We start from the raw sequence: 26,181 nt of genomic DNA on the forward strand, positions 1-26,181 counted from the left end.
TGATGGTGATGGTGGTGATGGTGGTGGTGATAGTGGTGATAGTGATATTGATGGTGCTGATGATGGTGATAGTGGTGGTGATAGTGGTGGTGGTGATGATGGTGATGTGATGATGGGGATGGTGATGATGATGGTAGTGATGGTGATAATGGTAATAGTGGTGGCGGTGATGATGGTGATGGTGATGTTGGTTGTGGTGGTGATGGTGATATTGGTAATGATGGTGATGTTGGGGATGGTGATGTTGACAGAGATGATGGTAGTTATGGTGCTTATGATGGTGATTGTGGTGATGATAATGATGGCGATGGTGGTGATGATGATGGTGACATTGGTAGTGGTGATGTTGACAGGGATGACGATGATGATGTTGGTGATGGTGGTGGCAGCAGTGGTAGCAATGATAGTGATGGTGACAGTAACCAATAAACAGTCTCTGAAATTCCCTGTGCCCTGATACCTTCTAACATTGGCCTTTGTGGGTTCCCCACAGCCCCCCTGCAGGCCCTCTACCTAGAGGTGGTTCCTGTCATTGGCATCAACCAGGAGGTGAACCTCACAGCTGTGCTGCTGCCCCTGAACCCCAACCTCACTGTCTTCTACTGGTGGATAGGCCATAGTTTGCAGGTACACTGGCCCGGCCCCATCTGGCCGCTGTTCCCACAGGCCCCATTTGGATGCAAAGTGGGGGTGGGGCACAGCCCTAGGTATTCAGCAGAAGACACCGTGTAGAATGCACTCCCTACCGTGGAGCCCCACCCTGGGGCCCTCCCAGGGAAGCTGAGAGAGACACCCCATGTCCCTCCCTCCCTCAGCATCCACCCTGGGCATCTGCTTGTGGTCCATCTGTTCCATGGGCACAGAATGAATCAGACCAGACCCCACCTGCCTGGGAAAGAGATGGAAACAAAGGGGTTAACCAGAGTTAGGGTGTGACAAATGTCACAGGAGTGGGCAGGTGAGGTGAGTGAGTGCTCCAGGGAAGGGGAGGCCATTTCTAGTGGGGGTATACAAGGAACTCATGGAAGAGGAGCTCACTGGGGCTTGACCAGACCTCAGTAGCTTCATTCAGAGCCCTGGGTTGTACCTTGTAAGCAGTGGGGAACCATGGACAGTTCTGGAGCTGGAGCAAGCCTAAGTTAGTAGAATGCCTGGAGGGAGGGCTAGGCTACTCATCCTCAGGCTAGGAGCCCCAAGGCCAGAGAGAGGTCTCCTCACTTATTCAGCAAACAGCAGCCCTGAAGCCCAAGCAGAAAGCCCCTCACAGCAGCCGAGGGTCCAAACAGGGCCAGCCCAGGAGGGGGAGGGCTGAAGGCTCTGGATTGTGTTTCCCTGAGGATGAGAAGTGTCCTAGAAGGAGCACAAGCTCCATCACTTCTAGGTGAGCACTCCGTGATATCACTTCATCTGGCAGGGCCTCTGTCTCCCAGCTATGGGGGTGGGGTGGCCTTTCCTGTCTTGTTGTGCCACCTCCTGTTCTAAATAGGTGGTCCTGAGCTGGTGCTGGGTAGCAAAGATGAAAGTGTCTAGCTCATCAACAGTGGGATAGGAAGATGACCGGGGGCAGAGCAGTGAGGCCCAGCTAGGGGCCATGTTAAGCTTCCAAAAATGCTTACACAGGGGAGGCATGAGCAGCCATCTGGAAGAAAGGGGCACCAGGGTACTTACGTCCATGCTGTGTGGGCCTAAAACACTTGTCCCCTTGGCGAGCCCTGCAGAGCACCTGTGATGGGCCACTTGCTGATGAGAGCAAGTAGGGCAGTGTTTGCAGAGTGGCCTTGGCAGCAGACCTTGAGCCCATGTCCCTGTCACCCACTGTACCTCCAGGCCAGGCCCTGACCCCACCTGTGCCCTGCAGCCCCTCCTGTCCCTAGATAATTCTGTGACGACACGGTTTCCAGACATGGGCGAGGTGCGTGTGACGGTGCAGGCTGCCTGTGGGAACTCAGTGCTGCAGGACTCCAGGGTCATCCGTGTGCTGGGTGAGTCCTTCCCAGGGGTCAGGCCACGTGGGATGTATAAACCATGGACGTCCTGGCCACCCCAGTGTGGCCCATGGGTGGGGAGGGAGGTGCTGGCTAAATACGCACCACATGCCCTAGCTGTGTGGCCTCTCTGGCGGCATTTGCCCGTCAGTAAAATAAACAGTGACAACTCCCATGTCCTGTGGCACTTATGGGATGACACACAACTGAGGAGATGGTTGAGTGACTTGACAAGGTTGCTCAGCAGCCAGTACTAGGTCTGGGCCTCAGCTTTGCCAGCCTCCAAGGCCCTGTCTTTGAGGAGTGCCTCGTGATTACATGAGAGGAAGAGGATGCCCTTCCACAGACCTGCAGAGACGCCAGCTCTGGGTCTGTGCCCTCGACTCCCTGTACTCTCTGTACCTCCTCATGGGAGGTGTTTACAACAGAAAATCAGCCCTAAGACCCGAGGACCCCCAGCCCCATCACCACACCAATAGAAACCTCACTTTGCTTTAAGAGCAGCCCCTATTATGGGCAGCAGCCTCAGTTAAATATTTAACAGACAGTGTATGGGGGCGAGGCTGCCCCTGTGGACTGTTTGCACCCGGAAGAGGTACCCCTGCCTGTTCCTCCATGCACCACTGGGCCGGGACCTGTGCAGTGGTCATCCTGCCCCCACTGCACAAGGGAGGGTTGCAGTTCACAAAGATCTTGTCCCTCGAGCCTCTCCACCCTACAAGCCTCTCCCCACTTTATAGGTGAGGCAACTGAGACTCAGGAAGTAAATGGAGAGGTGGCAGTTTAGCTCTGAGGCTCTTGGTGACTCTAGAATCAAAGTGAGCCACAGAGCCTGAAAAACATGTCAGAAGAAGATGAGGCCTCTGGTATCCGGGGATGCAGTCCGGTGGGGGACCAGAGGGACAAGAGGCTGCCTCTGGGGTGTGTCTTCCCTGTTAAGAGGACAGATCCCACAGAGCAGCTCACCACATGCCAGGCCCCCTTTTGGGGGCAGTGTGGCTGTCCTCATCATTGTCACCATCATTGCCATTCTGCTGTTGTTAGAGGGCAGCAGTGACCTGGGCCCTGACCAGCCAGCCCCACAGTGGCTGACACCAGGGAGGGAGATTATTTTGTAAACAAAATCAGACTGTTCTGTGACCTGCTGGTGGGTGGCGGGATCGGCCCCTGGAGGCCATGCTGGACCATCCCGGGCATGTGGCTGCCCTCCCTGGAGGGGTCAGAGCCAGGCTGGCCAGGACTCGTCAGCTCTCCCATCTCTGCCTCTTTCCAGATCAATTTCAGGTTGTGCCCCTGCAGTTTTCCAAGGACCTAGATGCTAACAACCCCAACACGCCTGAGTGGAGGGAAGACGTGGGCCTAGTGGTCACCCGGCTGCTCTCCAAGGTGCCCAACATGCCTGGAGCTAGAGAACCCCAGGGCCCTGGCCACCCAGGGCAGGGTGGGGCGGGTGGTGCTGCCAGCAGGATGCTCTGGCCTTCTGGCTGGCTGGGGAAGAAAACCCTGCACATCGCTTGGGGCTCTGCTCTGCTCAGGGACTTGCAGATGGAGTCACTCATGCGGGTGGGGGGTGGACACAAGATGCATCCACTATGCAGCTCTAGGGAGTGTCAGCTGTTCACAGAAGACCTGCTCACTGCCCTCCAATGCCTAGCATCTCTTTAAAGTGATTTTCATTCATTCACTAAATTTCTTTTCTGGACCAGACACTGGAGACAGAGATAAAACGTGATCATTCCCCTCAGGGAGCTCATAGAAGGCATACATAGAAGGTTGGAGGGGGGAGGCGGGCAGAAGAAACCCAAGGCCTCTGGCTCTCTAATGAGAGAAATACCAGTCCCCTAGGGCCATCCATGGTCATCTCAAGCTGAGGCCCTCTCTGGCCATGTTGTCCCTCATCCTGTGAACAATGCTGGTATAATTGTCCTGGGTGCTGAAGGGTGAATAGGAGTTTTCCAGGTGAAAGCAAATAGAGTGGGACTTCTAGGAGGCAGAGGGACCCCCATGAGCAGCATCTTGTGGGTTGAGGAAGTAGCATATGGCCATGGATGTGTCAGGGGTGGTGGAGAGGTGACTGGAGTCAGTGGCGCTGGGTGATGGGCCTGGAATGCCATAGTAAGGATCCCTGAGCCACCCTACCTTCTGGAAGGACATTAGCAAGGGAAGGCCTGGCTCATGTTGGCCACAGTATAAAGACTAGACTGCACAGGGCAGGGCTGGCCAAGGGTGATAAGGGGCTGGAATCCAGATGGGGGCTGAGGGGCCAAGAGCCTGGGTGCAGGAGGTGGCATAGAAGTGAGGAATGGCTCACAGGACAGATGACCAGGACTTGGATAGGCCAAGAGGGTAGAGAGGATGCTTCGGGGAGCCCTGGCATGGAGACAAGAAAGATGGGAGGATCAAAGTGGCTTGTCTGTCCCTGCAGGAAACCAGTGTCCCTGAGGAGCTGCTCGTGACCGTGGTGAAGCCAGGGCTGCCCACCATGGCTGATCTGTATGTGCTTCTGCCCCCTCCCAGGCCCACCAGGAAGAGAAGCCTCACAAGTGACAAGGTATGTCCTGTGGACACTGGACTCCCGCATCCTTCCAGCATAGCAGGGCTTGGTGTTATCAAAGCAACAGGGACATCTCAATGACTCGTCACATAAAGGCTTATTCTTACCACATCAGGATCCAGCTCAGGGCACTGGCCCTCCTTTGCCTTGTGGCCATGCCGTGGAAGTCAGTGACCTCTAGGGCCACCTCAGCAGAGGGAGTGGGGTGGGGTCTGACAAACTCGCTCTTGTCCTCTCCTCTGTCATTGGCCAGAGCTGATCACATGGCCCCAACCTGCCTGCAAGGGGTGCTGGGAAAATGGGTGAGTGCCATGTGGGAGGACACCAGGGGCACGACTTCAGGACAGAGCAGAACTCAGCTCTCATGCAGTGAGCAGATGTCTTTATTGCATAGGACAACTTCCAAAAACTAGCCGTTGTGGAGAGGTAGGAGGCTTGCCAAGTGACAAGTGTGGGGAGAGGACTCAAAGGTGGGTTATAATCTCCTCACACTCACTAGGATGGCTAAATTAAAAAGTAGATGGTCCCAAGGGTTAATGAGGAAGTAGAAAACTCAGCACGTCACTCACTGCAGGCTGGATGCTGCGGCCTCTGTGAAGAACCGTCTGGCAGCTCCTCAGTAAGTTAAACCTGAAGTCACCAAATGACCCTGCAGTTCCCTTCTAGTTTATACCCCAGAGACATGAAAACATCATTCATAACAAAACTTATAATGGACATTCGTAGTAGAAAAAGTGGACACAAGCTAGATGTTCAGCTGATGAGTGGACAAACCGAACGTGGCCTGTCCTTCCAGTGGACCATCTTTGACCACAAAAAGGGATGAAGTGCTGACTCCTGTTTAGCATGGATGAACCTTGAACCTTATCATGTGATAAGTGAATAAGGCCAGTGACAAAAGACCGTACATTATGTGATTCCATTTATATGAAATGTGCAGAAGAGGCCAATCGACAGAGGCAGAAACAGAGGAGAGGCCGCCGGGTGCCAGGCAGTGGGGATGGGGAAGTGATGGCTGATTGGTAGGGAGCTTCTTTTGGAAGTGAGGAAAGTGTTCAGGAATTAGATGTGATAAAGCTAGCACATTTGGGGAAATTATTAAAAAGCATTGAATTAATTGAATTATATACTTTAAGAAAAAAGAATTTATATCAATTTCCAAAACATAAATCTCACATAGCCTCTAGACTAGTCATGGAGACCCAAGCTCACTCAGGTGATCTGGAAAGAGAGTCCAGCACCAAGGCAAGGGCTGTATACACCCTAGAACCCCCATCAATTTTAGTGTCCCATTTCAGACAAGAGCAGTGAGGCTTGCTAGGGCCACCACCAAGAAGAACCAAGGACATAAAAAACAGTAGGATTTCTATACATTAATAGCAAACTGTTTAAGAAAGAAATCAAGAAAACAATCCAATTTGCAACAGCATCCAAAAGATTTTTTTTTAAGTACTTAGAAATAAATTTGACCTATACACTGAAAACTATATGTATGTAACATTACTTTGAAGAAGACATAAATAAATGGAAAGATATCCTCTGTTCATGGATTGAAAGAATTGATATTATAGTGCCCAAAGTGATCTACGGATTCAAAGCAATCCTCATCAAAATTCCAATGACATTGTTCATTAAGATATCCTAAAATTCATATGGAATGACAAAAGACCTGGAATAGTCAAAGCAATCTTGAGTATAAAGAAAAAGCTGGAGGCATCACACACCTGATATCAAAATATACTGCAAACGCTATAGTTATCAAAACAGCATGGTTCTGGAATAAAAAGAGAGACTCAGACCAAAGGAACAAAATAGAGGAATAGACAGCCCAGTAATAATGCTGCACATTTACAGTCAGTTGATTTTAGATGAAGGTGTCAAGAACACAGAATGGGAAGAAGAAAATCCCTTCAATAAATGTGCTGGAGAAACTAAACATTCATATATGTGTATCCTTACACCATATATGTGGCACAAAAATCAACTGAAAATAAAATAAAGACTTGAACATAAGACCTGAAACTACAGAACTACTAGAAGAAAATAGTGGAGAAAATGACACCCATCTGTGCAATGATGTTTTAGATACGACCCCAAAAGCATAGTGACCAAAGTAAAAATAGGCAAATGGGATAATGTCCAGATACAAAGCTGTGTGCAGCCAAGGAAACAATCAACAGAGTGAAGAGACAACTAAGAATGTGAAAAAATAATTGCAAACCATACATCTGACAAGGGGTTAATATCAAAAATAAGTAACCTGATTAAAAAGTGGGCAAAGGTCCTGGATAGACATTTCTCTAAAGAAGACACACAAACTGCCAACAGGTATATGAAAAAGTGCTAAATGTTTCTAATCATCAGAGATGCAAATTAAAACCACAATGAGATACCCCTCACGCCTGTCAGAATGGCTGTTATTAAAAAGAGATGACAAGTATGGCAAGAGCCAGCTGGATGTCTGAGCCAGCCTTGTCCCTGGATGGTGACTGATCCCAGGGGACGTGTGAAGGAATGAGAGGAGCGAGAGGGAGCCTTACTGTGTGCCAGGCACCTCGTGTGTTTGTTGTGCCACACAGACCCTGGAGGAGGGTGCCCACAGGGTGGGTGCCATCCGGCCACCACCATCTCCAGCCTTAGATGCCCCTCTGCCCCCAATCCCACCCCACAACCAGCAGCACCTCCTGGGATAGTCCCCTCTTAGGCAAGGGGCCTGATTCATCTGCCTGCTCTATCATGTCCTTTTCTCTGTCTTCTACCTCGAGGAAGCCTCCCCTGCCTACCACCTAGAACACCCCTGCCCTTCCCCAGATTTACACACTCCAGGGCCTGTGTCTCTGTTTCACCTGTTCCCTACTAAAACACAAGCTCTTGGAGGACAAGGCCACATCTGGGTAACCTTTGTGCCCCATCAGTGGTTCTTGATGAAAGTTGGCTGGCGGATCATTATTCCCATTTCACGGATAAGGACACTGAGGCTCCAAGAGGCTAAGTGGCCCACCCCTAGCCCCATGGCTCCAGAGGGACTGAGCAGGACTCCAGCTGCTCTGCCCAGCTCTCCTTGAGCCCCTCTGGTGGATCCCAGAGGACTCCTCCCCACTGCTCCCTCTGTGCTTTCAGAGACTCATGGCCATCCAGCAGGTGCTAAAGGCACAGAAGATCAGCTTCCTCCTGCGGGGTGGGGTCCGGGTCCTGGTGGCTCTAAGGGACACAGGCACAGGTAAGAGGCTGGGAGCTCTCCTAGCTCCTCCTGCAGGATGGGTGAGTGTTCCTTCAGGCCCCTGGGCAAGGCACATCGCTCTCCCCTGTCTGCCAGTGTGTCTTCCTGGTGGGCACGCGCCTCCAAGGAAGCCCATCTGTCCCCAGCCAGTCAGAGCCAGGGCCTCGCTCTGCCCTCACAGATGCACGTGCCCTCTCAGTCTCTTGTGTGTCACTTCCCCTTTAAAGCAGAAATCTTCGCTGCCCCAAAAGCTGAAGAGCTTTTTTCTTCTCTGAAGAAAAAAGATATTGTGACCATTAGGAAATCTGGCAGGTGCAGCCCCACGCCCTCGTAAAAATAGAAAGGGAGTCTGTCCACACTTCAGAAGGAAGCACCCAGTGCACTGCTCACATTGCCCAGTAGGAATTGGTCTGAGGGGCAGGGGATCCTCCAAGGCCATGGAGTACGAGCCCCTTGGTCTTTTATGACCGGTCAGCCCCACCAGGAGAGCCCAGTCACTGGTGTGTAACAGCCTTCCATCCAAGAGGACCGGGGCTGGGCTAGGGAGGTCCCAGGGCTGTCTGCTAATGGTTGCTTTGCCTGCAGAGTCTCAGCGGCTGGGAGGCGGCGGCGGCTACTGGGCAGTGGTGGTGCTCTTCATCATCGGGCTCTTTGCAGTGGGAGCGTTCATCCTCTACAAGTTCAAAAGGCAAGGCCCCATCGCTGCCCTCGTGACTGGGTTCTCATGGTGGGGCTGTAGGCAGGCCAGGCCCAGCTCATATAGTCAAATCTGGCCTGGGTAGGAGGTGGTGTGAGTTTGTTCTATGATGAGCTATACTACCTACTCATTGCCAGGAGAAATAGCCACCGCATACCATCTAGCCAGTACCTAGTCCTCCACTCTGCCTGGGGCTTCCCAGCCATCACCTCATGCAGCCTCACCCATCCTCGTTCTCATAGGAAGAGCACTGTCTATTTCACAGATGAAGAAACCAAGGGTCAGAGACAACAAATAACTTGCCTGAGGTCACACAGCTGACCATCAATGAAGCTGGGATCTGACCCAGGCTCAGCTTCATCCAGCCCTCCCCTGGCGAGTGTGCTTGAAAGCTGTGGCATTTCATACCAGGTCCTTCACCAACAGGGGACTTCAGAATGGCCAGAGGGGGGCTGCTCAGGGATACCCTGGGTGGGAGCAGGCAGGCCTCCTGCTGGGGCTGGTGGGTAGCAGGAATGGTATATATTTATTGAGAGAGGCTTTGACACCTGTCTTCTCTTCTGAGCCTGGTCTTTAGCTCTAAAGTGGGCTTAGCACCCCACCCCACCAGGACGCATCGTGCCTACACTGCAGGGGCTGACTGGTCTGAGCTCACCTAGACTCTGGACCTGAGAATGAGTGAAAATGACCAAGCAGTGTCACCAGATTTTTTTCCTGCAAATGCAGCTTCTAGATGTGACCTTGCCATTGCTGGTTCAGCTGCAGAGGCCTCAGCCTCCCTGGCCGTGTCACCGAGGACTGTGGAGGACAAGGCTCACCCTTTCTTCAAGGCTTATTGGGAGCCAAGGGCCCTTCCCCCAAGCCCCACCCCTTCCCTGGAGCCACCTCCCCACTCTGACCCACTGTGATTTATGCACCTCTGGTCTTGTAAGTAGGAGTTATATGTGCACACACTCCCATACCACGCCGTGCTGGCCAAGTGCTGGGGGCACAGCAGGGGCTGGGATCATGTCTGGCACAGCTTGTCACCTGTCTGGTTACTCAGCTCCAACCGAAGGGGCGTCCTGAGGTGCTCAGATCATGTAATGTGCATGACCTAAACTGGAGAACTTCCCTGAGGAGGTGATTTCTGGTGAGGATCTGGATGAGTAGGAGTTTGTGGGGCAAAAAGTTAGAGCAGGGTTCGAGCTGTGGCCTTTGCTGGTTTCCAAACTCTCAGAGACACTGGATGCCTGAACGGTCCCCTGGGGATTTCACAGGCACTAAATTCACCTCAAACTCAGCATCCACTCCCACAAAAGCCCCTCCTGAGCGGAGAGCACATCCCTCAACAGGTGCCCTGGCCGGAAAGGACCCCTCCTTCCTGTCTGCTCCCTCCCATGACTCTGATGGCAGCTGGTAGTGGGGTTTATCATGGCAAGGAAGCAGCAGGAGTGGCCTCTGCCCAACCTTCCTGGCACTAAAGCCAGCACCCCCTATCTTGCTCCCCCAAATAGAAGCAGCTTAGAGCTCGTGCTGACAGACCTGGGCTGTGCCTCTAGCACTGGCTCTGGGCTCTGAGTTTATTGGGCCAAGGGCCCTCTTGCCTCCACCCCTGGAGCAGTGGGGACCTTAGATCCATAATGCACATACTTGATCCTTTGGACAAACAGAATTAGTCACAGGCCAGCCCTCCCCATCCTCCCATCAGATAATCTCCAGAGCTGCAGTGATCAGCCACATCTGAGGAGGCTCTTCTGTCCCAGGGAGCCTCCATCCCCTCAGCTGTGAAATGGGACCACCACCCGCTTCTGGGTTTAGACTGGATTAACTGGGGAAGGCCCTGCACCTGGTCTCAGTGAAGGCCGAAGAGCTGTGCCCACATCTTCCCTTCCTCTGGTGCCTGGAGAGGAAGGGAATTGAGGATGTCATGATCCCAGGAAGCCTAGACAGGGCTCAGCAAGCACCTCTCCAAGCGTGTCAGCCTCAAGCACCATGTGGGAATGTGGGCACCAACCCAGCCGGCAAAGTCACCAGGCCATGGGGAGTAACGGGGGATACAGTGCCTCTTCCCTGCAGCCTGCCCTCGGGCCAGTTCTGAAAGGAGATGGACAAGCAGACAGTGATCCCGCTGTGTGTCAGGGCAGAGGGAAAGGCGGGGCTGAGATAGCACACATGAGGGAGGGCTTTCTGGGGGAGGTGTCTGCACGAAGACAGGGCTGGAGGCAGGAGCCAGATTCTAGTGCATCGTCTGTACCAGGCGCCATACTTGGAGTGGTCAGGGCCCCGCTGAGGGTTCCAGGGAAGAAGGCCTGGGCAGCCCCCCTGAGTTGAGCATTCCCACCCCTGTCCAGCAGGAAACGCCCAGGCAGGACCGTGTACGCCCAGATGCATAACGAGAAGGAACAGGAAATGACAAGCCCCGTGGGTCACGGCGAGGACGTCCAGAGCGTCATCCAGGGTGAGGGGTTTATAGATGACCATCTCGACTCACAGACTCTAGGTAACGCCCACCCAGAAGCCCACCCCCCACCTTCCTGCAGGCCATCCCACCCAACCGTCTGGGCCAGCAGGTGTTCGGGACCCTGGGCCAGGCAGACCTCACCAGTGGGCACTCTGGGCCTGTTGCACTCCTTCCATCTGAGAGGGGGTAACAGGATCCCCCAGGGTTGTGCGAAGGGACTAAATCAGGGACCTTGTGCAGTTGGAGGTAGTGACTAAACAGCCCTGTGCAGTCTCCGTCAAGCAGGGAAAGGATGGAACAGGGCTGGCTTCCCTGAGGGTATTAGGGGCATTCCCCCTGTAGCCAACTGTGCTGTTCACAGCAATGATAACTTAGTGAGCATCTCACATATGGACACGCAGTACAGTGCTTTACAGTTTACACTGTATTCTCATTGACGTGATCACATTTACTTCTGGCCATGCCCAGAGGGCACAGTATAGTCAGGTCGCCCAGCACAACAATCCACCCTCTTCAGGGGCCGTCATTTATGGCCATTTTCTCTCATGGTTTCTGGGGATCGACTGAGCTCAGCCGGGCCGTTCTTTCTCAGGGTGGCTCATGAAGTTGCAGGTGATGGCTAGGGTAGTAATCATCTCAGAGACTTTCTCACTCAGATTTCTGACAGCTGGGTAGGGAGCTAACCCCTCCCCTGGGGCTACTCCAGAACATCTGCACCTGGCCTCTCCGTGTGCCTTGGGCTTCCTCACAACATGGCAGCTGAGTTCTGAGCTGCTTCCCCTCATGACGTGGCCTCAGGGCCAGGCCCTGTCACCTGACTTTTTGCTCTGTCAGTCTGCTTACGTTCAAGGGGAGGGAGCACAGACCCCACTCTTGGAGGGGGAAAGGCCAGGCCACACCATATGAGGAGCATAATAGATTGCTCTTCCTCTCAACAAGTGGAGAAAGAGGCCTGGAAGGTTCTGAAACTTACTGACAGAGCCACGGTACCAGCCCTGCCCCTGCATCAGGCAGCATGGCCATTGGCCAGGCTGTACAGGGCACCTTCCAAGATGGTCTCACCTCAGCAGCCCAGGAGGCAGGCTCTTTTCTAGAGATGAGGAAATCAAGGCACAGAGAGCTGAACTGTCCCTTCCCAGGGACAGTTCCCTGTGCAGGCGGAAGCAGAGCTGGCACTCCCAAGCAGGCAGCTCCCAGAGCCCGACCTTTCCCCTGAGTTTCTCTCCTATGCCTGGATTTGGGGGAACACCAGCTCCTGCCACGCAAAGTGCAGTACACATGGGAGCCCCATCACAGCCCTGACAGCATTGTTATCCAGCTTTAAAAATCACTCAGACCCCATACCCCGTTAAGTCCCCAAGAAGTCACTGTCCTTAAGTCTAAAAGTACTGAAAGGAAGGCTCCTAGGGGTGAGCTGCTCACCCAGGGCGGCACGGCTGACTGGTGGCTAACTTTGACCCCAAGGCTATGACCTTTGCTCTCTCCTGAGAGCAGTCAGGGAACTGAACCAGAGGTTGTCACTCCTTCTCCTGCCCTCTGCAGCCATCCTGGGGCCCCCAAGCTGTTTGCATAGTGGCCGATCGCCCCCACTTCCGCAGGCCCAGGGTACTCCTCACAGGTGATGCATCATGTCTAAGAACCACAGAGCAACCCCTGAGTACTCGCTGGGCCCTGCTCAGGGCTGTCCAGACATGATTTGTGAGGCAGACCCTGGCATTGTGTCCATTTTACAAACAAGAAAGCTGAGGTCCTCAACATAGCTGACGGGGATGCAGTCAGCCTCTATGTCCCACCCTAGGGACTCCTACCGCAAGCCTGTCCCTTGCTAGGGCAGGAGCTAGGCTCAGGGTGCCCCTTTCATGCAGGTGATGTCACCACCCCCATGAGAAGGAGGCAGCGCAGCCCTACGAGGATCCGACCTTCCCGAGGGGAGCGGGAGATAGGTGGCTTCTCGGCCTCTGATAGCTACTCATATTGGTGCCTCTAAAGAATAATAATAGTGCAGTAATAATGTAATAGTTTGTTTTAATCAGTCCCTAGTATGCAGCCAGCATTGCCCAAATGCTGTGGAGGTATTTTCTCACACAACTCCAGGACAGACCTTTGTAGGGGTGTCGTTGTCACCCTTGAGCTTGCCAAGCCCAGACTCAGCCCCCAGCAGACCCCCCCGGGATGCCCACTCCTGACAGCCCTTCCAGCTATGCCCTAACCCCCTCCTGGTCGGCTGCTGACGTCTCTGTGCACCCTCTCTCCCACTCACGCCTCTCGCGACTCACCACGCCACACCCTGCAGCGCCCACTGCCAGGATGAGCCGAAGCCTCAGCCCCTCCCACATCCCCCTGCTGCCAGTGCCGGGGTTCCCTGTGCAGGTCAGTGGTCTCAGTGGGGGCCAGCAGGGCCTCACCTCACAGGTCCTCTGCATCTACTGCTCACAATAGCACTGGGAGACCACACTCCTCAGTCACCCCCTGCACCTGGCTCCAGTTGAGGGGCCTCCAGAATGCCCCTGCACACTGGCTCGACTCACTGGCTAAGGCCACTACCCTGTACTAAGAGGCCCTGTCTCCCTGCACTGGCTGAGGCCACTACTGTGTCCCAAGAGGCCCTGTCTCCCTGCACTCACAGTGCATCTCTCCTGGTTCCTAGGCAACCACTCTGGTGTGGTCCTGAGCATCAACTCCCGCGAGATGCACAGCTACCTGGTGAGCTGATGTGGCCAGGCCCACCCGGCACACTCCTCTCCCGTCGTTTCACTCCTGTGGAGGGCACAGAGCCACAAGCGAAGCCAGCGGCTGGACTGACATCCCCTCAGAGACTTGCCGAAAGCCCCCTCCTCCAGCTGTCCCCAAGCCAGGCAACAGGCACCCTTCCTCTGATCAATCCAAGTCTGCCAACAGGACCCCTGGGGTGTGGGCAACCCCTGCCCCTCTAGGGCACCAGGCTCACGTTAGGGACAGCAGGCCCACCCAAAGTGGCTCTGTCCTGGACCCCACACAGGCTGCCCTGTGTCGCCCAGCCTGAGGCCTGGTCTGACTTCTCCTGGCTGAGGTTGGTTAGTACCGGAGCCCTGTGCCCCCGCTGCAGGAACCGTGACCCACTCAGACACTTGGCACTGTGTCTGTCCCTGCAGGGATCACAGCCTTTCTGGACTTTGCTTCCCTAGTCCCTCAGCCATCCCTCTGTGGGAGGGCCTGCACCCCTCCAGAGCCCAAGGCCTTGAATCAGGCGCTCCCCTCACCACCTCCAGGCCCTCTGTCGTGGTGCCTGTTAAATGTAAATACCTCTCTGGGTGGCTGATTGCAGGGGTGGGGGGCGGTTCAGCTTTCTGTTTCTGAGGCTGGTGGTAGCCACCTGGGTGCTCCATCTGAGGCCCCAACTCTGGAGCCCCCTTTCCAGAAGGCCCAGGGCTCCTGGGGGCCCAGAAGCTTGGCCTGGTTTTCCCCTAGGGCTGGGGGAGAGGCAGTGCAGGCCCCAACCTGCAGGTCCTTGTGTCGCCAGCAGGAGGTGGCCCCAGGACTATTCTGAAATGGCTGCCTCCTGCTGGGCCTGAGCTCTGGAAGGAGCCTGAAGCCCCCATTAGGTGGGTGGGGGTGGCCCCAGGATGCACCTCCTTACAGACCAGGAGGGGTTAGGAAGGCACAGCTGGAAGGGCTGTCTAGAGCACGCCTCTCATTTTGAAGAAGGGGAAACTGAGGCCCAGGGAGGGGAAGGAGGGTAACAGAGGTATTCCAGGACCCACGCCTCTACTCCCCAGCACAGGGCAAGGTCCACTCATTCAGTTTTCCTAGAATCAGGGATGCTAGTGTACGTCTAGACAACGAAAGGGGGGTGTTCACATTTTGCCTTGAAACAGGAAGTCAGTGTCCCCTCCCCCTCCTCCTTCCCTATCCCCTCCCTTGCTCCCCTCACCCTCCTGCAGTGGCTGTGGCCTCTCTGTGGAAGGTGGGAACTCTGGAGTCCAGGCTAGTGGCTCGGGGTTGGAGGGATCTGAATGAAGACACAGACGCTCTCATGTGCACCATGTCAGAGCTGAGGGGCGTCTGACCCAGTGTCTCTAGTTGAGAAACATGACCTGTTATGGGGGTATCCAGAATGAGTCCTTGCCCCATGACACTCAAATGCTGTTGAGTGAGTGACCCATGGGGTCCAGGTGGGGATTCCAGGACTGTGGGAACAAAGGGAGTCACTCCAGCCACACAGCCAGGTGGTGGAACTGTCCCAGCTGGCCCCAAATATCTCTCTCCCCTTTGCCTGCCCACCAGTTGGGTCTCCTGGACCACCCTCCCTCGAGGTCGCCTTATAAGTTATCTTCAAGGTCCTCCTGGGGACAGGGGATCTGGGATATGAAGCCGGCAGAGCCAGTGCCAATGAGAGGCTGTGACTCTCCAGGACATTTGCCACATTCCCCACTCACTTATAGTCTCCAAAGACGCCTTTTCAGAGACCGGCACCCTCCTGGCCACCCTATCCAGCACCTGTTCCCAGCCAGCTACCAATCATAAGCATTAGCCACACAGGGACAGACTGCAGCACAGTCCAGGTCCGAGGTCCGTGGGCAGCACAGAACCCCCAGAATCGGCCTTCCCACCCTCTTTAGCTCACCAGTGCCTGCGGTAACCAACTGTAGGTCTTTGACCTTCCTTGACCATTCAAGTTAATCCTCTCAAATGTTGGGGTAGGGATTTTTTTCCTTAGTTATTTGTGGTTTTCTTATATTTTATGTTATTATTTCTATTAAGAACATTTGGGGTGTGTGGACCCAAGAACCTGGGAATACGATGGCATCTGATATAACCTAATACGTTCCCACCTGCATAACCGTATAGATTGATACATAGGCCTATGAATTTACCTGGTTATAAATTTGAAGTTCCATGTATGTGGTATTCAGGTATACACACAGGCTCCTGGAAATACAAGGGGACTGGCTGCGAAGCCTGTCACATTTGACCAGGCCATGCGCACACAGGTATATGCACACAACAGAGGTGATGTGTTCTTTCTTATTTTTTCCTTTTTAAAAATCAATAAATCATTTGTGATGCTTTTAACAAAGATTAAATTAACATGATCAGCTTATTCTTTTTCATGAAGCTATTTCTCAACATAAAAGCGCACACACACAGGCCTCTAGAACTGTGGTCCCTGAAGCAGTGTGGCCAAGGACCCACGAGAGTAACAAGGCAGCGGCTCCTGACACTTTGGGAGCAGGTTGCAAATGACATTAACCTTCAAAGTTGACTCTCTCACACACCTGCTCTGGAGCACTCCGCACCCGTGGACTCCCTCCTCTCCTAGGGCAGCATGGGTCTGAGCAGTAGCATCCAGTTTGCTAGGAGCGAAACAGAGACCTGAGGCCTAGGCCAGGCGTGGTGTGGCACAGCCAGTCCCCTGCAGATGAGACTTGTCTTATCTCTGCAATGATCTTTGCAGAAGGCCTGGACCCCTTCATCACTAGCCTCAAAAAAAAACCCCAAAATTGTTTACTGTCCCTGGTGGCTGAGTGTCTGCTTTTCTGAAATTTCAACTGTTACATCTGGTGAAGAACGATCTTATGTTTTTCCTACTCTCTGGTCCTGTATGGTTGGAGACAGAGATGGATGAGCATATTTTCCAGACGTGTGTTGTGGTGGCTAAGTGGTCCCCAGCACATCTCCAGAGTGGAGTGAGGCTTCAGCTGCCAGTAGGCTGTTCACGGGGTGAGAGCCCAGAGGGCCTGAGAGTGGAGGCCTGCCACTCCCCACCACCCCCCACCCCTGTGTCCCCCACCCCCGTATCCCCCACTCCCCGTGCCTGCCTGTGAAAAGACCTCTCCCCTGCTGCCCTTGCCCTCATAGATGGCGAATTTGCACGTGAAAGTGTTCTAAGCGGGCTAAGGAAGCAGGCATTCTTTCCTCAGCCCAGTGAGCTGACAGTTCCCTAACTGACCTGAGCAGGAGTCAGTTCAAGGCGGGTCTCAGGTCCGGGGAGGTGGATGCAGGGAGGTGGGCAGGAGCGACCCCCTGCATGTGCACACGCCTCCTTCTCTAGGCTATGATACCTTCTTGTGGAGTAAAAACGGTGGTTTTCAATATCAATGTTCTCAAAACTTCCTGCCTGATCTCTTCCTGCCCCTTTGAACTTGTGCCAGGCCCTGGGCTGGGCACTGAGCCCCAGGAGCAGTGAATGACTCAGACCAGGAGCCTGAGCCTCAGGGGAGACCCAGCCATGGGGAGGCAGGTGATGACCACCCAGCTCAGCCAGGGACCCAGGGTCTCCCCAGCCTGGGGATGGTGCTGGAAATCCACGTGAGAAGGGGGATGGGAATCAGACACACACGGTGGGTGGACATGCAAAGGCCAGCGAGGGCCGTGTTTTTGTGTGAATGAGAGTGAGGTCTGGGCAGACTATGCACTTGGGAGAACTTCAGCATCTGACTGTTTTATCTTCCTTGTTCAACTGCCAGGACTCAGGCAAGATGTGCAAATTCTTCAACCAACCCGACTGACAATTTCAATTCAGTGTGCCAGGCTCTGTGGAGCGTCTTCTCCCTGGGAAAAGGCTAATGAGTGTGATAAAGTGCTTCTCGGCCCCACGTTAATGTGTCTGGAGCCAGTGCTATGTGACCCTGTGTGACTGGTGGCAGGAAGCCAATGGGACACAGGACAGCCAGGCATGTGTCCAGGTGATCACCACAAAAAGCCTGCCCTGCGGGCTCTGTGTGTCTAGCCTGAGCTTCTCCTGGACAGGGCAGGTCTGAGCTCCCCAGTTTACAGGGAGGAGAATACCAGGTGGTTGCAAGGGGGCCATTATTTGTAGCTGAATTGTGAGGCATAGTTCCAGCTAAACCCCAAATCCCAGGTAACCTTGAATTTGGTGTCCAGAGTCTTTTGGGTAACAATCATCTCAAAAGAACAGACAGAAATGTGCATCATGGGCAAACTGTATTAAGAATACAAGGCACGTAGAGCAGAGGTCTGTTGTCAGTGTTCCTTTGTTTCGATTGGTGAAGATGGCGTTGGTAACAGAGGAAACACAGGCTGCTCCCAGGGGCCCTTCCAGCAGGCGCGCCTGGCAACTCTCGGGAGTGGGGGCATTTCTCAGTCTGTTTCCGTGGCTCACCTGAGACCCCTCCAGAGGATGCTGGACCAGCTCCTGCACCAGCTCGAGAAGAGAGCTGCACCCCCAGAAGCACTGTGGGTGGACCCTGCTTCTGAGGCTGGTGTCAAGACTGGCACCCATCTCGCGGGGATTGGTACAGTCAGGGTAGATGGCCTTTCCAAGGAGATGAGAAAGAAGAAAGTGGCCCCTCTGCATCTGGAGCCACCAGGCACTTGCAGCTGGGTGGGCCTGGGCCTTCTCTGACCCAATACCAACAATGTCACCTGTCACTGAGCACCCTCACCAGACAAGGCCGCTCTGTGACCATGACAGAAAGACGGAAATGAGACCACTGCTCAACCACGTCTGAGTACAGACCAGACGTGAACGCTGCCCAAGGGCCCCAGTGACCAGACGCCTCATCCTGGCTGAGAAGAGCATGGTGACTTTAGCCTCCCTGAGGTGTCCCTCCGTCTGGATCAGACCAACTAGCAGCCCAGTAGGACCCATCTCCCAACAGCACCGCTAGAGCCCAGCCGGCCTCCTCCAGCCTCCCCAGAGCCCAGCTGGCCTTCTCCAGCCTCCCCAGAGCCCAGGGGCCTCCTCCAGCCTTCTCCGGGGTCATCCCCACTCACACCCAACCACACCCTCTAGCCCTGCTCACCAAGATGCCTGGCGGTTCCCAGGGTGCAAATTCCCCTCAATGCAGAGGGATGACCTGTTTGACCATAGATAATTCCCCTGGGGTCTTCATCTGGGGACATAAAAGAGTCTTTGTCTTAAACTGGAGCCCGTGGCACTGGGCAGGGACCAGCCCCTGTATGTGAGCAGCAGTGGGCCTGCTGGGCAGGAGCAGCAGGATGGGCTGAGGCTGGCCTCAACACAGCTGCAACACAAGCTGGCAGGGCTGTCCACCCCTATGGGGGCTGGGAGGGAGTCTCTGGCATCTCTCCTGCCCCAGCACACCCAGATTTCCTTAGACAGGACAACATCGCATGAACCTTGGGCTGCTAGAAGGAACACCATGTGCTGTTGTTTCCAACAGTACTCAGTGGCAATGGCCTGTCACAGCTGCTCCCAGCCTCTCTGGGCCTCCTCTCCACAACCTATAGCCTGCATGGCAGGGAACTTTGCAGTCAGTGAGTCTGACTTGTCATTGCCTGGCTCTCAGCAGCACCAAGCCAGGCATTTTAACAACGTGTGCCCAAAACCCATCGGCATCTGCATGATGTTATAATTTGATTGTTAAGCACAGGTGACACCAACCTGGCAGACAGTACTCCTTCCTGTTCCTGTTCTAGGACACGTCCTGGCTCGGGGCTGGGAGGACAGTGTCAGCCACATCGTCTGCAGCTTACTCACAAGAGCACAGTTCTGCTCTGTGAAGAATCCAGCCCGTGCTTGGGCTTTAGAGGCACCAGAGTGGCTGTGACAGCCAGCACTGTGCTGATGGCAGTGACAATGACAGGCTTGTTTAGTCTCCGCCATGAGCCAAGCCCAGGGTGGGGCACTCTCCATAAAACCTCCTGATGGCAACTCTGTAAACAGATGCCACCACCCCAATCTGTAGCCGAGGAAGTGAGGCTCACAAGGAATTAGGAGGCAGGATCTGGGTGGACATCTCCACATCCTCGGGCCACCCCTGAGCCTCTGCTGGCATGAGTGTGGCAAGATTAGCAGTGGGAAGGCCAGTGGTTGGCACCTTGTCAAAAGCAGGTCAGGCGGAAAAGGGACGTGACCTGATGGACCTTTATAAAGTTCCCTTGGCTATCAAGAGGGTAAGCTGATGACCAGGGAGGAAGTTCATCTGAGATGCTGTCCTGGGAACTTTCTCAGACTGGGGACACAATTGAAGATGGAGACAGCAGGACTCACGATTGGCTTGAAAGAGAGATGGGGCCTCCTGGCTTAGGGCCTCAAAACCAGACTGGTCATTCCTGAGATACTTTACCAAGGAGAATATTCTTGAATTTCTCTAACAAATGCAAACAATGTAATCTAATTGTATATACCCTTATAGTAATAATTAAAAAAAAAAAAAACAAACAAAAAACCAGGACACCTGTGGACCATTTAGGAGAAAAAGCATCCTCATAGTCAGGGCCTGAGCTCGGCTCTCAGCAGGGACAGGCCTGAGCTGGGAAGGAGCAGACACATGGTGGGGAGAACAATGTGGTGTCAGGGAGGAAGTACTGTGGCACTGCAGGACAGAGGGGTGGCTGTGCGGCTGTGGGAAGCTGATGACCTGGCCAGATGCAGCTCTTCAGGGGAGTCCGAGGCGGGACTTCAGGGGAGTCCCTACTCTGAGGTGGGGGAGAGGACAGCCTATGTGCAGGATCGATTGGGCTGTCTAGGAAGTTCTTGTGACTCAGGAGCAGAGAAGTGGGGCAGTAGAGGGGGTATGAGGTTGGTGGATGTTTTGTGCAGATGGAACTGAGCAGAAGGGCATGGAGAGACAGAGGTGTGGGAGGGAAAGGAGGCTGCGTCCCAGAGCATGTCCTGGAGGGGGAGTGGGACAGAGCTACCCAGGAGCCAAGGGGCAGGGCCCTACTGGAAGCAGGGACTTCGTCCCTTGAGCAGGTGCCCACAGAAGCACCTAGGCTAGTAGCTTCTCTTCTAGTTGTCCTCAGGAAAGTACGAGGTAAGGCCACTGCTGAGAGGGAGGCGGAGGAAGGGCCACAAGAATTTCACAAGAAGATGTGAAATTCTCACCAATGGATCCACTATGGATGTTAATAAAATTACCAGCAGGGTGAGGGCCCACTGGAGATTTGGGTCACAAAGTTTTAATGGCACATTAATGCCACATGAATTGTATTTAACTCATGCTTTGAGCCTAGGGCTCCTTGAAGCATATAGAACGGGGAAAGGCAGGAGGGTCCATAGTGCACCTGTGCCCTGTGAGACCTCTGCTTGTTTCACTGTCAAGTGAAACATACACATAGAACTCATGCACAGAAGACAACAAACAAATAACGAATTTTTCATTGAATTAGAATCATTTTGTTTTTGAAGTATTTATTCTACCTTTGTAAAAAACAACAACAACAACAACAACACTGTGGCTCCTAGGAAAGAATTTTTTTCTAGTGTAGAAATGTGTGAATAGAAGCTATTCCAGGTGGCTCTTTCTCCCAGCCTGAGAAACAGGGGCAGGTAGGTGTCCTCAGGTCACAAAATGGCTGCAGTAGCTCCGGACTCAGTGTCTTCCTTTCGTAAAGTCTAGAAGCCCTGATCAGGTGGCATGGCCATCCCAGAGAGAATCCCTGCAGCTCACTGTCTTAGTCTTTCTTTTATTTTAATAGTCCTGTTTTATTTTTTAAGCCCTGTGTGATTTTATTATTATTGTTGGGGGTTTACTGAGGGTACAAGAAACCAGGTTATACTGATGGCATTTGTTAGGTAAAGTCCTCTTACAATTGTCACACACCAAGATCCTACCACCCTCCCTCCTTCCCTCTCTCTGTTCTTCCTTTCCCCTATTTCCTCCCTCCTTCTCTCTCTCTCTCTCCTCTCCCCTTCCCCCACACCCCCACCGTGTACTAGGTTATTAATTGTCCTCAAATCAGTATGGAATACATAGGATTCATGCTTCTGCATTCTTGTGATGCTTTACTAAGAATAATGTGTTCCACTTCCATACAGGTTAATACAAAGGCTGTAAAGTCTCCATCTTTTTAATGGCTGAATAGTATTCCATGGTATACATATACCACAGCTTATTAATCCAATCCTGGGTTTAGGCTTGGCATTTAGGCTATTTCCACACTTCAGCAATTGTAAATTGAACTGAAATAACCAGTCTGGTGCAAGTGTCCTTATGATAAAGGATTTTTTTCCTTCTGGGTAGATGCCCAGTAATGGGATTGCACAATCAAATGGGAGGTCTAGCTTGAGTTCTTTGAAGGTTCTCCCTACTTCCTTCCAAAAAGGTTGTATTAGTTTGCAGTCCCACCAGCAGTGTAACAGTGTTCCCTTCTCTCCACATCCACACCAGCATCTGCAGTTTGAACTTTTGTGATGTGGGCCATTCTGGCTGGAGTTAGATGGTATCTCAGGGTGGTTTTGATTTGCATTTCTCTAATAATTAGGGATGATGAGCATTTTTTCATATGTTTGCTAGCCATTCATCTGTCTTCTTTAGAGAAGGTTCTATTCATGTCTCTTGCCCATTGATATATGGGATTGTTGGCTTTTTTCATGTGGATTAATTTGAGTTCTCTATAGATCCTAGTTATGAAGCTTTTGTCTGATTCAAAATACGCAAATATCCTTTCCCAGTGTGTAGGTTGCCTATTTGCTTTGGTTGTTGTCTCCTTAGCTATACAGAAGCTTTTCAGTTTAATTAAGTCCCATTTGTTTATTTTTGTTGTTGCAGTTGTCACAGAAGTCTTCTTCATAAAATCTTTCCCAGCCTGATAACTTCAAGTGTTCTTCCTATGCTTTCTCTGAGGATTTTTATCATTTCATGCCTTAAATTCAAGTCCTTTATCCATCTTGAATTAATTTTTGTGAGTAGAGACAGGTGTGGGTCCAGTTTCAGTCTTTTACATGTAGATATCCAGTTCTCCCAGCATGATTTGATGAATAGGGAATCTTTTTTTTTTATTTTATTTTTTATTTTTTATTGAATGGTAACTATGTACATTAATGCACTTCTGGGGTACATGAATAGGGAATCTTTACCCCAGTTTATGTTCTTATTTGGTTTATTGAAAATTAGGTGATTGTAAGATGTTAATTTCATTTCCTGGTTTTCTATCTGATTCCAAATATCTATGTCTCTATTTTTGTGTCAGTACCGTGCTGTCTTGACCACTATGGCCTGTAGTACAGTTGAAAATCTGGTATGCTCATAGCCACAGCTTTGTTTTTATTACTAAGAACTGCCTTAGCTATACGGGGTTTTTTCAGGTTCCATACAAAATGAAGAATTATTTTTTCCAAGTCTTGAAAGTACAATGTTGATGTTTAATAGAAATGGCATTGAATCAGTAGATTGCCTTGGGAAGTATAGACATTTTAACAATGTTGATTCTTCCCAGCCATGAGGATGGTATGTTCTTCCATTTATTAATATCCTCTACTATTTCCTAGGGTTTCATAATTTTCTTTGTAGAGGGCCTTCGCCTCCTTTTTTAGGTATATTCCTAGGTATTTCATTTTCTTTGAAGTTATGGTGAAAGGAGTTGTGTCCTTAGTTAGCCTCTCATCTTAGCTGTTACTGGTGTATACAAAGGCTACTGACTCGTGGACATTGATTTTATATCCTGAGACATTACTGTATTTTTTGATGACTTCCAGAGTCTTGTGGTTGAGTCTTTGGGTTTCTCTGAGTATAAGATCATATCATCAGCAAAGAGGGAAAGGCTGACCTCCTTTGCTCCCATTTGGATGCCCTTTATTTCCTTCTCTTGCTTCATTGTGTTGGCTAGAACTTCCAGCACTATGTTGAATAGTAATGGTGACAGAGGACAATCTTGTCTGGTTCCAGTTCTAAGTGGAAAAGCTTTCAGTTTAACTCCATTCAGTAAAATATTAGCTGTGGGTTTGTCATAGCTTCCATCACTTTCAGAAATGTGCCAGCTATGCCTATACTCTTCAGTGTTCTAATTAGAAAAGAAGGCTGAATTTTATCAAATGCTTTTTCTGCATCTATTGAGAGGATCATATGGTCTTTGTTTTTGCTTCTGTTGATACGGTGAATAATGTTTATGGACCTATGTATGTTAAATCAGCCTTGCATCCCTGGGATGGAACCTACTTGATCATGACATATGACTTTTTGATGAAGAGCTATAATCTATTCACTAGGATTTTGTTAAGAATTTTTGCATCTATCTTCATTAATGAAATTGGCCTGAAGTTCTCCTTTTTAGTTGGATTTTTTCCTGGTTTTGGTATCAGGGTGATGTTTGCTTCATAGAACATGTTGGGGAAAGATTCCTTCCTCCTCAGTTTTTTGGAATAATTTCTTCAGTGTGAAAATAAGCTCTTCTTTGAAGGTTTGATAGAATTCTGGTATGAAGTCATCAGGACCAGGGCATTTTTTTTGTTGGGAGATTTTTTATTGTTTGATCTCAGTGCTTAAAGTTGATCTGTTCAGGAGCTCTATTTCTTCCTGGCTAAGTCTAGGGAGAGGGTGTGATTCCAAATATTGATCCATTTCCTCCACATTGTCAGATTTCTGGGCATAGAGTTTCTGATAGTATTCAGAGATGATCTCTTGTATCTCTGTGGCATCTGTTGTTATTTCCCCTTTATCATTTCTGATTGAGGTTACTAGAGATTTTACTTTTCTATTTCTAGTTAGTCTGGCTAAAGGTTTATTTATTTTATTTAGTTTTTCAAAAAGTCAACCCCATGTTTCATTAATTTTCTGAATGATTCTTTTGTTTTCAATTTCATTAATCTCTGATTTAATTTTGAATATTTTCTTCTGCTGGGTTTAGGTTTAGATTGTTCTTCTTTTTCCAATTTCATAAAATGGCTTATTTGCTGATGTGCTCTCTTTCTGTTTTTTAAATGTAGGCTTCTAAAGAGATTAATTTTCCTCTCAGGTGTCACAACTGCATAAATGATCACACAAGATACAGATTGACAGTACACACTGCAAGAGATGAGGCTAACCATAGGTGCAGGATAGCCCTGAGCACTTCTCACAGAGTCCTTTTATTGAGACGATACATAATAGGTAGAAAGATTACAAAGCAGGGGCTTAGTGTGCTCAGGGAAATGATCTCACAAGTGCCAACAGAGTATGTACTCAAGGAAATGATCTTCAAGGGTGGTAAGGAAATGACCTTCAAAATACTAAATGCAATTTTTCTCCACTAATCCTTTAAGGAACTGTCATAAAATGCTTAATGTTTAACAATAGCCTTACTACTGCAGGACTGAACTTTGCTCCTCCAGGATTCCTGAGTTACTTGGTGGCTTGCCTTCCAAGTCACAAGAGATTTCCAGGCCTTCCAGGAGAATGTCTTGTTCTCAGTAATTCCTCAGCTGAGTTATGATGTTGGTGACTATTGTAGTGAGTGTGATGTTTAATCCTCTATTCTCTGGACTGCTTTTGCTGTATCCCACAGGTTCTGGTAGCTTGTGTCTTCATTGTTGTTATGCTCAAGGAAGTTAATGATGTCCTCTTTTATTTCATCCTGCACTCAACTGTCATTCAGCATAAGGTTATTTAATTTCCATGCCTTTGTGCAGAGTTGAACGTTTTTGTTGAAGTTGAGTTCCACCTTTAGTGTCTTATGGTCTGAGAAGATACAAGGTGAAATTTCAATTCTTTTGATTCTGTTGAGGTTTGTTTTGTGTCCTAGGATATGATCAATTTTGGAGACTGTTCCATGGGCCGATGAGAAGAATGTATATTCTTTAGCTTTGGGATGGAACTTCTACATACAGCTATCAAACACACTTGGACTAGGGCAGGTGTCCTCAAACTACAGCCCACAGGCCACATATGGCCCATCTAGAACATTTATCCAGCCCACCGGGTGTTTTTGCAGCTGCTGCCTGTCCTGCTTAGCAGTCAAGTCATCCTGGGGCCCACAGTCTGGCCCTCCAATGGTCTGAGGGACAGTGAACTGGCCCCCAGTCAAAAAGTTTAAGGACCCCTGTCCAAGGTCTCATTTAAGTCCCTTATATCTTTGTTTAATTTCTGTTTAGAATATCTGTCCAGCTCTGTAAGAGGAGTGTTAAAGTCCCCTGTTATTATGGTGTTATAGAATATCATATTGCTCAGACAGAGTAAGGTCTGTTTCAAGAATCTGGGAGCATTTAAATTTGGGTGCATAAATATTTAGAACTGAAATGTATTCTTGTTGTATTTTTCCCTTGACCAATATTAAATGTCCATCCTTGTCTTTTTTGACTTTAGGTGCTTTAAATCCACTTGTATCACCCCTCTTTTCTTCTGAATTCCATTTGCCTGAAAAATTGTCTTCCAACCCTTAACTCTTGAGTTTTAATTTGTCTTTTGAGGCTAAGTGTGTTTCCTGCAGACAGCAAATGGATGGCTTGTGTGTTTTTTTTTTTTTTATTAAATGATAGCTATGTACATTAAGCAATCATGGGGTACAGTGTGTTTTCATATACAATTTGAAATATTTTCATCAAACTGGTTAACATAGCGTTTATGTCATTTTCTTAGTTATTGTGTTAAGGCGTTTATATTCTACTTTTAGAAAGATTCA

General features: G+C 50.8%; 1 protein-coding gene across 1 annotated transcript in view; it reads left to right on the top strand.

Moving 5' to 3' along the window:
- Positions 1-13,611, top strand: part of SORCS2 (sortilin related VPS10 domain containing receptor 2) — a gene marked incomplete at its 5' end in the record, with an annotated part of 551,249 nt that extends 537,638 nt beyond the window's left edge. Inside the window, 8 exons of the mRNA XM_012810961.1 lie at positions 494-627; positions 1,859-1,982; positions 3,259-3,371; positions 4,411-4,536; positions 7,660-7,759; positions 8,345-8,447; positions 10,793-10,896; positions 13,547-13,611. Of these exons, the coding sequence (XP_012666415.1) occupies positions 494-627; positions 1,859-1,982; positions 3,259-3,371; positions 4,411-4,536; positions 7,660-7,759; positions 8,345-8,447; positions 10,793-10,896; positions 13,547-13,611 (869 nt within the window). The remainder of the gene's footprint in view (positions 1-493; positions 628-1,858; positions 1,983-3,258; positions 3,372-4,410; positions 4,537-7,659; positions 7,760-8,344; positions 8,448-10,792; positions 10,897-13,546) is intronic.
- Positions 13,612-26,181: the final 12,570 nt, after the last annotated feature.

The sequence above is a fragment of the Otolemur garnettii genome, unplaced genomic scaffold (genome assembly GCF_000181295.1).
Source record: "Otolemur garnettii isolate 467f Iridium unplaced genomic scaffold, OtoGar3 scaffold00146, whole genome shotgun sequence".
Classification (NCBI taxonomy): Eukaryota; Metazoa; Chordata; class Mammalia; order Primates; family Galagidae; genus Otolemur; species Otolemur garnettii.